The sequence below is a fragment of the Bos indicus x Bos taurus genome, chromosome 21, assembly GCF_003369695.1.
Source record: "Bos indicus x Bos taurus breed Angus x Brahman F1 hybrid chromosome 21, Bos_hybrid_MaternalHap_v2.0, whole genome shotgun sequence".
Taxonomy (NCBI): domain Eukaryota; kingdom Metazoa; phylum Chordata; class Mammalia; order Artiodactyla; family Bovidae; genus Bos; species Bos indicus x Bos taurus.
Genome location: NC_040096.1, coordinates 56,059,285 through 56,072,840, shown reverse-complemented (window position 1 = coordinate 56,072,840; position 13,556 = coordinate 56,059,285). Strand labels below are relative to the sequence as shown.

The window sequence follows — 13,556 nt, the reverse complement described above, 5'->3', positions numbered from 1 at the left end:
CCCTGCTGTAGGCCTCTCACGTTCGTCCACGGGTGCACAGCAGAAGAGCCTTCCCCGGCGGCTGGGCCAAGTGCAGGCTGCCGGGACTGGTGTCGCAGGCTGTCCTTCGTCTTGTTTCCAGGCGGCCACGTCTGATCCTTCTCTCCGACCCCACTCCCATCCCTCAGGCAGGTGCCCTGGCTCTACCTGCACCAGAGCCGCACTCTTCTCTCCTCCTGCCCCGCTGCCCCCCTGGTTCCAGCCGCCACCATCCTTCTCCTGCCTAGCACCTGGGTGGCCTTCTAACTCTGTTCCCTTGGCCTGAAATGCTTTTCCCAGATATTCACAGGAATCACTTCAGTTCAGTCACTCAGTCGTGTCCCACTCTCTGCAACCCTATGGACTACAGCATGCCAGGCTTCCCTGTCCATCACCAACTCCTGGAGCTTACTCAAACTCAAGTACATTGAGTCAATGATGCCATCCAACCATCTCATCCTCTCTTGTACCCTTTCCCTCCCGCCTTCAATCTTTCTCAGCATCAGGGTCTTTTCAAATGAGTCAGTTCTTTGCATCAGATGGCCAAAGTATTGGAGTTTCAGCTTCAGCGTCAGTTTTTCCAATGAATATTCAGGACTGATGTCCTTTAGGATGGACTGGTTGGATCTCCTTGCAGTCCAAGGGACTCTCAAGAGTCTTCTCCAACACCACAGTTCAAAAGCATCAATTCTTTGGCGCTCAGCTTTCTTTATGGTCCAACTCTCGCATCCATATGTGACTACTGGAAAAAGGAATAGATCCTTCAAGTCATTGCTCAGATGTCACCTTCTCAGTGCACCCCATCCTGATGACCTCCCTGTGTGTAGCTGTATCCTCCTTCTCCCTGGGACTTCTGTTCTCTCATCCTGCTTTGCCTTCTTTTCTTTCATAACATTTATCACCCTCCAGGACGCTCTCTCATTTACTTATTTTTCCCTGTCTGCTGCATTGCTTGTTTTTTTCCCCCATTGCTTGTTTTTTCCCCTTCTAGGATGTAATCTGTCACGAAGGCAGGAATTTTAGGGGATTTGTTGTTGTTGCCAATGTCTTGTGTGGTTTTGGGGTTTTTTTTAATAGTTTTTATTGATTGATTGATTGGCTCTGCCATGTCTTAGTTGTGGCACGTGGGATCTTTGATCTTTGTTGCGGCGTGCAAAAATCTCAGCCACTGGGCCACCAGGGAAGTCCCCGCCAGTGTCTTCTAAGTATCTAGAGTAGTGCCTGGCACGTAGTAGGTGCCAAATAAGTAGAGCGTAAGCGCTGGAGACGGACTTTATCTACTTGTCTGTCCTGTCCCCACTTCCCTCTTCCATCAAGCTAGTGCTCCTTACTGATGTTAGCCACGTGCTCCCACAGATAAAACTGTCAAGTGTCAGTGGTCAGGGTCAAATGAGAGTCGACCTCTGCTCAGCACCACGTGTGTGGCTGCCCTAGGCTGGTGATGCTGCACTGGAAGCTGCTCGCACCCTTGCCTGGCTGGCTATGCTTCCATGAAACATATTTACCTGGTTTATTGAAGAGTGTATTCTACATGAGAACCAAGGGATCCCAGTGTCTGCAGCATCTGTAAAGTGCTTGCCAGAGCGCCACACCCTGATTTCTCTGCAGCCAGGCTTGTCACCGTGCTACCCACATGAAAAAGACTAGATTGCTCTGACAAGAAGCCAGGGTGTTAGCAAATTAATTTCTGCGATGAATCATAGAGCAGTCATGCTGGAAGAGGGCACTGTGTTGTCTTCCAAGGTTTGTATCCAAGCTCGGTAGTGGGTTTCAGACTTGTGAATTGCTGATCGCTCCCAAGCTGTTTAGAATGCAAAGGCGGGAGCCGTGTAGGTACAGAAACCCTGCCCAGAGAGGGGAGGGAACTCATTCCGAGGCACTCAGCGTGGCGGTCCTGTAAGTAAGAGATGCAGAGATATGTGTATCACCATAAGTCATGCAGATGGTTATATATGACCTGCCATCATCGTTATTCTGCCTGGCGTTTCTCAAGTTCTAAATGCCAGTCAAGATTCGTGGGTCCCTGGAGGGGCTGACCCTGTGTTTGCACCCTGTAGGGTCCTGTCTGTGAATACTGTGAATACGGCTGGGACCTTGGAGGGTAGCCTTGGGGAATCTGTTCTTTGCTGTTCAGAGATCTGGTCCTCATCCTCAGTCTTCGCTCTCACCACGGTTACAGAAGGGGCTTCCAGGGACAGGGGAAGCCCCTTGAGGAGTCAGGGAGTCTGTGCCCACCGACGCTGTGAACGTGCTTCCTTCACAGTTCATGCAGGCCTCTCTTCTGCTGCTCCAGCTGAAGGAACCAGAAGGCCGATTTCTGACCCTCCCACATAGAAGATGAGAACCCCTTGCTTTCATCCTCCTCCGAGTGGCACCCCTGGGCCATAGGCTCAGAGGAGCTCAGCCCAAGCCTGCCTCAAGCTCTCCTTGTAAAATGCCCACTGTGGGTCCAGGGGCTGCGGAGATGAACAGGCTGTGTCTGCTCATGGAGCCCCCAGTCTGCACTGGGGCAAGAGAGGAGGAAGAGGGGGTCCATCACTAGCCTGCTCCAGGGCGAGAAGCAGTGTGAGTGTGCTTCCCACAGAATACACGGCGGGTAATAAGTTCTTCCCTGGGCAGGTCAGGAAGGCTTCCTGGAGGAGGCAATATGTGGCAGAGCCTCAGGGAACTCTGAACAGAGCAGCAGAGTGCGAGTGTCCACGTGGGATGAGCCTGGAGGAGGGGGAGTGTACCAGCAGTCCCAGGAGGAGCAGCGAGCCTAGGGTACAGGGAAGAAGTGTTCTATCACAGCTGAAGTTTAGGTTTCAAAGGCCAGAAGGAAACGGAACTCCTGAGACTCCTTGGAATTTAATATTTAACCCTCTAAGTGTTTACTTGCTCGCTTGTCAAGGACATCCTTGAAGTGTTTCTCGGATCCCATAGAAACCTTCCCTCAAGGCACAGCTCTGCCTTTGATGACAAGCTGGAACCTCCAAGGGCCGGTGCGCCAGGGAGCTGGCTCACCTCCAGCCCTGCGACAGGGAGAGGGCTCCATGTCGGGTTGATATGAGCAGTCTTCCTGCCTCCGAGATTGTTCTTTGAGAAAGCAGGTGGCTGTCTTACCTCCCCGGCCATCACCCTGTGCTCTGTGCTACCTGCCCCCGCCTGCCCCCAGCACCCTACTTGCCAAGCAACATAGGGGAGTCAAGGGTCTGCCCTTAGAGGCTAATGAGCAGTGCAGGTCTTGTGTTCTTTCTCCCAAACTTGGGCTGTTCTTTTTAGTTCTCCTGAATTCTTACCCCATGTGTTTTTTTTATGTTTGCATTTGCAAAAACCTTAGGTCCTTTAGGATTTCCCAGGTGACGCTAGTGGTAAAGAGCCCACCTGCCAGCGCAGGAGATGTGAGACACAGGTTCGATCCCTGGGTCGGGAAGATCCCCTGGAGGAGAGCGTGGCTACCCACTTCAGTGTTCTTGCCTCGAGAATCCCATGGACAGAGGAGCCTCGGGAGCTACAGTTCATGGGGTCACAGAAAGTCGGACACAACTGAGTGACTTGACGCACGCACATAGGTCCTTCAAATGAGGAGGGAAGAAGTTAGTAAATAAAAGTTCATCTCATTGGCCTTGATCCTATTCATGTTTCCAGTTCATTCTTGAGGGAGCAGGTTCAGAAAAGTGCCCACGCGGGGGTTCACATGGCGTGGCTTGCAGCCTGCTCCTTCAGCTCTGTGCTGCCCGCTGGACTCAGAAATGAGTCTCCAGTCCACCCAGAGTGAGGGGGGTGCTGGGCACTGGAGCCGAGAGCCAGCACTTGGCTCTTTCAGGAACGTGAAGCGCTTGAGTAACACTACCAAGCCCAGCGAGCGTTCAGGCGCGGCTGGATGCCGGCCTTTGGAGCAGCCGCAGGACCTGCCTGGAAACCGGACTTTGTTTGGTCGCCTCCTAGCGATGGGCCGTACACAGAGAGGGACTCCCCGGCTGCATGAGCACACATGGCGTCCACCGGGTCTGCTCTCTGTGGCTGTGGCCGTCCGAGGAGGAGGGACGAGCTGTTATTTGTCAAAGGTCTCTGTGTTCCCCGATGATGTTTGGGCTTTGTGTTTTCTGCCTGGTGCATGGTGGGGGGACCCTTTCTCTGATCACCTCAGCCATCGCCTCACCTCCAGCCAGTGCAGATTCTGCTTTCTTAGGGTTCCATCTCCCTTTCTGATCCTCAGTTGTTTGGTGCTGGGAAATGAATTAGCTCTCAGCTTCTGTGCCCTGGGCAGGCTGGGCTCGGGAGTCATTTCTGGCGGTGCTGGTCTGAGGGGCTTGATGTGGCTGTTTCAGATTGTCTCTGTGACCAGGGCAGAGGTTCTCGTTACCTCCATGAGGTGGTGGGGGTATCCCTGCGGCTGGGGGCAGATTTGGGCCAGGTGCAGGAGAGACGTGGGGATAAGCGGGAGGTCACTGGTCAGGGTACACTCTGGAGCACCCCTGTGCTATTTCACACGGATGTGCAACTCGGTGCCTGCAGAGTCCACCTGTGATAAACATTTGTTGAATGACTAATTAAATAAATGGGGGTGTGCCTGATGGGCGTCACAAGTATAATGTTCCAGGTGTAAGAGATCTTGGTGAGGGTTTGACAGGAGTCGCCCTCCAGGCTGTGAGGTGGCATGTAGAGGTGCCCGTCTCCTCCTACCCCGTGACCCAGGACAGATATTAATGGAGGGTCCCCATGTGCCCATACTGTTCCTTATGGAACCCAAGGTAACCTTGCTAAAGTAATAACAGGTCTTCTCAGTGTAAGCAGAGCCCCCAGGAGGGCGCACAGAGCTGTGCCTGTGTGGGTGAGTCTTGAGATGTCATTATTACCTTGAGGAGAAGCAGGGTCATGTTCAGTGCAGTGCTATTTTCAAATCAGTGAGACAGCCCCCATAATCATCCATATGAAATGACTGGTTTTAAACTCAGAAACCAGGGAAAGCACAGTGAGCGGTTCACCCCAGCACATAAGTTAGGAGAGAACAGAATGTAGAATTATTAAGAAAAATGGGTGTGTGGGGGGGGTCTCCATCCCAACAAGAAAGCAAATGGAAGCTGTGCTCTCTTTGTTCTTCTACACGGACGTGGTGTTCACAGTTACCTGCAGTCAGTCAGCAGACCCTGGCTGAAATACCTGCCCCAGGGCACTGGGATCAGAAGCTAAGCCAGAGGGAGCCCAGCTCTGCAAGAAAATGCACAGAAATAGCAGCAGTTTCGGGGAGAGGGCGGTAGCAAGTTAGGAGTGAGCAGGTGGTGACCAAACCTCAGATCTGTGGCTCAGCCTGTCTGAGCCTCTTCTTGTTTGTAAAATGCAGATAATAGCAGCCTTTGGGAATTGCTCTGGGGATCCAGTCAGATGATAGAGTGTTGTATGAAAGGACTGGAATGGTCTGTAGGTGCGAGGGCACGCGGGGAGGGCAGGATTAACTCCAGTGGGTCAGTCCTTCCAGGTTGTAAAGGGTTCAGCCCTCAGCCTGGCTCAAGACTCACGGCCCTGGGGGCCTCTGTGGTAGTGGGGTCTCTGTGGGTCAGTCACTGTACTTTCCAGCCTCAGCAAGACAGTGTGCAGTTTGCAGCAGGAAGAGCTTGCTCTTGGAAAGGGTTGTTTGCCTTCCTTTATCTAAATGCCTGTCTTCATACCCAGGTGATCACTGACACATAAGATTCGTTTTCCATATCCAGAGGATGTACGAACGTTCAAATGACGGCATCTTGGAGCATCAAAGACTGGCACCAAAAGGACCCTAGAAGTTAGGTACCAGGCACGGAAGACAGGTTTCGTTTCCTGGGCCAATGTTTATTGATTGGCACTGGCTGTATGGAGAGTGCTGTGTTCAGAAGGGTTCCGAAGCTTCCTTCCAGGCTCGGTTTAAAAAAAAGTGTTGTGATTGACTAGTTAGGTCTGCCGCAGACATGAGATTAGAAAGTCAGGGAATTTTCCAACCTTGTTCTTACTCAGCCTCCACATTTTAAAGGCTGGTGCGCTTTAATCGTCCCACTGCATTTCTGTCCCCAGGTCCACCTCTACCCCATGTGCAGAACTCGTTTCCCTTCTGTTTTGGCTGCACACATCTGTAGCTTTATTTATAGCTTAGGTCAGCCTACGTGCATTCCATTTCTACTAAGAAAGGCTGGAGGGAGTTTCTCTGTGTCAGGACTCCAGGAAACGGGTAGTAAACTTAAGATTTTTCGTAGACTCAACTATTAGCTCAGCCTGTCCTGGGATGTCCCCTGGGTTTGTGGGTTGATGCAGAGGGTGTCGGATGTGTTCGATGCTTCCCCCACCCACTGGTTGCTTATGACTCACTAGGCACAGACATCTGTGTCGTTTCCTACCCTGCCTCCCATTCCTCATGAAAACCCACCCCCAACTTAAGACCAAAGCGTTTATAACTTGACAAGCACCGTGTTCTCTTACATCTAGGCTTTTACATATGCTGTTCCCTGAAAAGCCCCCATACCTACCTCTCCTCTTCCTGGGGTCTCAGCTCAGAAGTCATTTCCTTTTGGAAGCCTTGTTGTTGTTCAGTTGCTAAGTTGTGTCCAGCTGTTCGCGACCCCATGGACTACAGCACACCAGGCATCCCTGTCCTTCATTGTCTCCCAGAGTTTGCTCAAACTCTTGTCCATTGGGTAAGTGATGCCATCCAGCCATGTCATCCTCTGTCATCTTCTCCCCCTGCCCTCAGTCTTTCCCAGCATCAAGTCTTTTCCAATGAGTCGACTCTTCACATCAGGTGTGATGTGACTATTGGAGCCTCAGCGTCAGTACTTTCAGTGAGTATTCAGGGTTGATTTCCTTTAAGATTGACTGGTTTGATCTCCTTGCTGTCTAAGGGACTCTTGAGAAAGTCTTCTCCAGCCCCACATTTCAAAAGCATCAATTCTTCGGTGCTCAGCCTTCTTTGTGGTTCAACTCTCATATCCATATATGACTGCTGGAAAAACCATAGCTTTGATTATATGGACCTTTGTCTGCAAAATAATGTCTCTGCTTTTTAATACCCTGTCTAGGTTTGTCATAGCTTTTCTTCCAAGGAGCCTTGCCTGATCCTTACTGCAAACGAGGTGTTCCTCCCTTGGGTTCCCATAGCATTTATCAGCTTTTAAAATTGCTGGTTTTCTTGGTTTGAGCCAAGCTTTCTTGGGCTTCCCAGGTGGCGCTGGTGGTTAAAGAACCTGCCTGCCAGTGCAGGAGACCTTAGAGATGCGGGTTCGATCCCTGAGTCAAAGATCCCCTGGAGTAGGAAATGGCAACCCACTCCAGTATTCTCGCCTGGAAAATTCCATGGGCAGAGGAACCTGGCAGGCCCCAGTCCATCGGGTCACAGAGTCGGACACGATGGATCACACTTCGGCTGAGCTCAGAGAACTGTGTTGACTATGGATGTGCTCAGCAAGGACCCAGCACCTGGTAGGTGTTTGGAGGGAGTTGTCTGTAGGGCTGTTCCTTCTTTGCCTGCGTAACTGTGCCACAGAGCCGCCCTTGCTGGCAGGGACCCAGCAGAGAGTCTTCTCTGTTATGTTGTAAAACTATTCAAAACCCACAATCTGGTAGCTTTTGAAAATAGCAGAAATCCTGAGAGAAATTGGGCATCAGCTTCCCATGAGAAATGAGTGAACTTCTGCTTTTCTCTCTTACTCTCTCTTCTTCTTCTTCTTCTTTTTTTTTTTTTTAAAGTTTGCTAGAAATCTGTGTATGGGTAAAAATCACAGGATACATTTGTTATAGCAAATGTTTTTATTCACTTAGCTTGGTGAGAATGAGCACAGCACTGCTTCATGTGACTGAGGGCAGGGGTGAGTTTCCCTAGTGCCCTGCTCACCACCAAAATGCTTATCTAATTTAATTTATTTTATTACTTTATTTGGCTGTGCCAGGTCTTAGTTGCAGCATGTGGAATCTTTAATCTTCATTGAGGCATATGAGATCTTTTTTTTTTTCCCCTTCAAGTTGCAGCATGTGGGATCTAGTTCCCTGAGCAGGGTTTAAACCTGGGCCCCCTGCAATGGGAGTAGGAAGTCTTAGTCACTGGACCACCAGGGAAGACCCCCCAAAGCTTATTTTAAATAATTATTCCCTGACCGTATTTCTAAAATGAAGAAATGAATTCTCTACTTTTAAGATCTTTTTTTTCCCCTTTGTTATAAAATTAGCCCACTGGAATTCCATACTCTCCCAATAGGTCTCTGGATCAGATTGAGATTTTCCTTGGTTTGTGATGGGTGTGACTGAAGAAAGGAAGGAGTAAACGAGTCATGGCTGCCATTGTGTGTCTCTGCAGGAGGCTGAAGGAGCAGAGGCCTTCATTCTTTCCCTGAACAGCCTCAGCCCGTGGCTCTCGTGGATGTGTGCAGGGCCTCTTGTCTCTTGTTGCTCTCAGATAACCAGCTTACCCTGTAGCTCCTCTCGGTGGGTCTGTCTTGTGCTCCTGTCCACTTTGAATTTGCTGTTTTTATCTCCTGTAGGCTGGGAGAATGGATCATCCAAGTTGTTTAAGTTATCCAAAGTATGATATAATTAGGTCCTCTGGGGCCTTAGCTGTGAACAGTATTATAAAGATCCCCTGAACCCTGACTTCTGTTTGAGCTGCTCCAAGGCTCTTAAAATGCTTTCTTCCTGTGTGTCAGCTCCGCTGGCTTCAGCCCCAGGTACATGGCCTGTGAAAGCTGAATTAATGCAGGAAGAGGAGCCCGTGGTGGCTGGAAGGGGTATATCCTTGTTATAACCACCAAAGGGCCTATGAGGGGCTGTTGCCAGGCCTCTGGGGACTGACCCTGAGGGTGCAGAGGTGAGGACGGCCACATGGGCTGGCATGGGCACCGAGGCCGGGGGGAGATTTTGGTGAGACTCTTGAAGGTTTTTAATACTCAGATGGGTGTTTCCTTTTCTTTTTTATCAGAACTAAAATCGTGACTGATCACCACCTCAGCTAAGTCATTGTAGAGTTCCATGTACTTATGTCTATGGATTAGAGTCTCTCAGGCCAAATTAAAGGCCTCAGGTGAAAAAAATCTACACAAGTCTTTGAGAATTTTTTTCATTTTAAACATGGGTGAAATTCTACACTTACCAGCAAAGAGAAGATTTGGTCATCATGACTGATCTACAACCCCAAACCTGATTCTTCATAGAGAATGGCTTCTCAGGTGGTCCAGCGGTTAGGAATTCATCTTGCAGTGCAGAGGATACCGGTTCCATCCCTGGTCCGGGAAGATCCCACATGCCTCAGAGCACTGAAGCCCATGCACCACAACTGCTGAGCCTGTGCTCAGGGCCTGAGCCTGTGCACCTTAGACCTGTATTCTGCAATAAGGGACACCATCACAGTGAGAAGCCTGAGCACTTCAGCTAGAGAGTAGCCCCCCTTGCTGCAACTAGAGAAAGCTTGCGCACAGCAACGAAGACCCAGCACAGCCAGAATAAATAAAGAAGTTTTTTGAAAAGAGAGTGTGGGATCTGAGTGCTCTGTGGGAACTCCATGGTCCAGCCCATCCTGCCCACCTCCAGCTGGGGAGGTAGGAAGGCGGATGCCCCGCCCCTGGTTGTGAGACTTGACCATCATGCTGTCATCTCAGGAAAAGCTGTTTTGAGCTGTGTCTCAGTTGAGAGGCATTAGGATGAGGTCACAGGTTACTCTGTATATACCTTGCACCCAAGGACCCGAAATGAACCACAGCACTGGTTCTTGGACACGAGTTTGGTTTTCTTCATCCTGGGGTTATTGATGATGCTTTGGACCATTTTAACCCAGTGTAAGTGGGTGTTGGCAAGTCTTTCAGGAAAATGATGCTTTTTTTCTGGCATGTCACGTCTCCTCTAAATATCAGTGGTGGTGATGGTTTAGTCGCTAAGTTGTGTCCAACTCTTGCGACCCCATGGACTGTAGCCCGCCAGGCTCCTCTGTACATGGGATTCTCCAGGCAGGAATACTAGAGTGGGTTGCCATTTCCTTCTCCACGAAACATCAACAGAATAGAGTATATAATGGGAAAGGCAGAAAACTGTAGAATTTTCCACTTGAAAACCACCCCATAAGTCACCCAGGCTGGCTACCTTCCTTTCACAGATGTGGACACTGAGCCTGGGAAGCAGAGTATGGCTTGTTGGGATCACGGGGCCTCCTGGTGAACAAATTAAGTCTGGAGCGTCTATATCCTCACTCTGTTTAAGCCACTGAAACGATAGATGAAGGCCCACTTGGCCTTGAAAAATGGAATATTTTCTGTCTTATCGGTAAACAAGGATGTCACAGTCGTCAGCGATTCCAGCCCTCCAGGGCAGCTAGAAGGAAAAGGATACCTGCTCCGTCTGGCCGCGTTTAGGCTGCAGCCCCTCCCTACAGTGAGCACTGAGGAACTCGGGATGCGAAAAACACAGGAGACTGGCCCCAGATAGCTTTCATTTCATGCGTATGAAAGAAATGATTGCAGTGAGCCCAGACGCTTGCATCTTCCCATACATTGAAAAGCACTAAATCCCTTGAGATATCTGATTTTTTTTAATTCACAAAAATACTTTGGATGTTCAGACTACCTGCCCTTTGTTGCAGACTTCTATATGATCTGACTCCTGCCCTCTCTTCCTCGGAGCAAGTTCTCTCAGGGTCACTTGAGATGCTGTCTCCCAGGTTTGAAGTCCTAAAAATTCCCACCAAATAAAATATAACTCTTTGGCTTTTAGGTTGCAGCTATTTTTCAAGTCGACAGCCTCAAGCACAGTGAAAGAGACATGATGTAAAATGATGAAATGTGATTTTCTGGGGGCCTGATTGGCAAAGCTGAGGAAGAGCATTAAAGCTGTCTTGGTCTGGGTGTGGGGATGTGGGGCTTATCATATATTAGTTGTGAGGGAGTAAAATGGCAGAGCCTTTCTGCAGAGCTCTTTGAAAGTGGGAAAACCTTGAAAGGCAAGTTTATCCTAAAGAGGGAAGTACGGATGAAAGAATTAGCCGGAAGATGTTCTTTGTAGCATCATTTAGATTAAAATATCAAAAAATCAGATCTCTGGAAAGGGGGTAGTTGAATTCATTTGTGGCTTTTGTACAAAGTAAGTAGGAGACCATCAAAAATGCAGTGTGTGGTGTCTGGGACTTGCTTTGCGGAGTGCTCCAGCCAGACATTGAGAACAAAGGCAGGGGTCGGGGGATGGAATAGACGTTTAAAATGTTGATTGCGTGAAGTGGGTGATGAGCGGAGGGTTCACTTTACTCTTCTCCCTCGTGTGTTGGAAATTTTGTGTGGTGGAAGGGAAGGGTTAAGTCCAGTTTTATCTCAGGGTCGACTGAGTATTCCCTGTGGGGGGATGGTTCTCTTCCATTGTGCTTGGCTGACCACACACATTAGAAAGGGATGCTCATATTCACTGATCATCGTGGAAAGAGTTTATGATACATCTGAATGGAAAAGGGCCCCAAGTAGTGAGGGACGAGAATTCTTATTTGGTTTAAGAAATAAACAAACCCATATGCAGAAAACAGATGGAGTGTGTACACCCTAAGTGGACATCATTGGGCAGAGAGCTTCGTTTTTAGCGTATCTGATTTTCACCGCCCCCTGCAGCAGGTGTGTGTATATCACTGGTGAAATTTTTCAGACAGTTGAGCTTAGTTAACTGTGTGGCTCTTTTGATCTAGGGAAGAGCATGGAGGAGATTAAGAAGGTGCTGCTGCTGGTGCTCGGCTGTGCTGTCCAGGTAGGGCTCGGCAGGTGGGTGGAGAGGGCTGCTCTTGTGTTTGCTTTGCGGGGATGACGCCCCCGCTTCGGTGATGTGGGGGGGGGGAGCTACTTTCAGCCCAGCGGGACAGAAGGTCGAAGCGTTCCTGTGAGAGACGTGACGGCATCTTGGGTAGCAACCATTTTTAGCTCCTGGCATCTTGGGCAAGAGGTCAGGTGGGGATCCCCGGGGCCAGGTGTCCTTAGCAAATTGTCCCCAGTGTAGGAACATCTAGAGCAAGGATCAGCAGACAGTCTGTGGGCCAAATCTGACTTGCCACCTGTTTTTGTAAACAGTTTCATGGGGACACAGTCATGCTGGTTCCTTTACATAGGACCTGTGGCTGCTTTCTTCCTATGGCATGAGCTTAGATGGACGGCCTCTCCAGACTAAGATTTTTACCATCTGGCCCTTTACAGATGAAGTTTGCCTCCCCAACCCCCCCACTGGCCTAAACCAGCTGCTCTTAGTCTTTACTTGTTTAAGAATCCCCTGGAAAATTTGTCTGTGTCCCACCCACTGGTGTTTTTAAAGACAGCAACCCACCCCCCCACCCCGCCCCCGCACAGGTGATTGTGATACAGATAGCTTGAGCCACTTACAGAGAAACATCAATGTGACGGCTGGTGGGGGGTGCAGAGCATTCTTGGTTATAAAAGAAAAAGTCAGGGGTGGGGCTCCTTTTGAAACTGTATTTCTGTGACTCTGGTGGCCTCAGGTGGGCCTCATCGTTAAATGCTTTCATTAACACTTGTAACCCTCCGCAGTGTGAGAGGAAAGAGGAATTTATTGAAAGGATCAAACAACTGGACATTGAGACCCAGGCGGGGATCGTGGCTCATATACAGGAGGTAAGTGGGAGGCTCTGGGGAGGTGCTTAGCTGTGGACCGTTGTTCTTGGGTCACCCAGGAGGCAGGTTCTCTCCCCCTGAAAAGGCTAAAGAACACGTCACCCATGAATGATTTTGCTAATTTAAGGTTTCAGACACCATCGACAAATGGATCCTATTTGGAAAGGTAGCTGTCAGTAAGCTAAAATGGGGATTTGAAACCAAAAAAAAAAAAAAATTTTTTTTTTTTAAACTTCAATCAAGTCTTCTTTTGCCTCTTCTTCTTGCCTAATATGGACTCAGACTATTTTTAAGAGCTGTCAAGCAGTTTAGGCTCAGAATTTGATTTACAGTCCCTGAAAATGTATTCTGGCAAATGTCACCCCGTTTCGAATGGCTGATCTTTATGGAGAGAGAGAGTCGCTGCTCCTGTCAGTGACATGGCAGAGAAACAACCACCACCCCTTGGAAAGTTGAAAACCAGCGAGTCCCAGAAGGTCTGTCTCTGGACACCCAGCCCGCCTGGGTGGGGTTGGGAGTGGGGGGCTCTGCACTGAGGGCACCCCCTGTGCTGTTGACCTTGGCAGAGGTGGTGTCAACTGAGGGGGGACGGTTTCCCTGGAAACTGAGCCCCCACCTGAAACGTACTGCCCTGACCTCCACCCCACCCTCCTGCAAAAGAAGCCTTATGTGTTTTAATTATCTTAGGAGGTACAGTTCAACCTTCCGTCTAATTGGACAGCTGAGATAAATGCATGAAAAAGACATGAGCAGAAGCACGTAGGAGCAGGTGCGTGACTGGCAGAGGCAGCTGAACACGGAGCTCCCCTCACCAGCTCCCCTCACGGGGTGCAGCTGCCGGGCTTCCTCAGCCCGCCGGGGCACTGTGGGTGGCGAGCTCCGAGTCAGGATTTGAATGCAAGAGACGGATGCGGCTTGTGGGAAGGACGTCCAGCAGAGCCAGTCAAGTGTTCTAGGAAATAT

At 49.7% G+C, this 13,556-nt stretch overlaps 1 protein-coding gene across 4 annotated transcripts in view; it reads left to right on the top strand.

The window, feature by feature from the left end:
* CCDC88C (coiled-coil domain containing 88C) overlaps window positions 1–13,556 on the top strand; it is a 147,375-nt gene that overhangs the window by 68,933 nt on the left and 64,886 nt on the right. For 3 of the 4 annotated variants that reach the window (XM_027522094.1, XM_027522093.1, XM_027522095.1), the window contains 2 exons: window positions 11,663–11,721; window positions 12,510–12,593. In XM_027522094.1, coding sequence (XP_027377895.1) covers window positions 11,663–11,721; window positions 12,510–12,593 — 143 coding nt within the window. Of the gene's footprint in view, window positions 1–3,976; window positions 4,065–11,662; window positions 11,722–12,509; window positions 12,594–13,556 lie in introns of those variants that run through there. The other variant, XM_027522096.1, reaches the window with a different exon arrangement.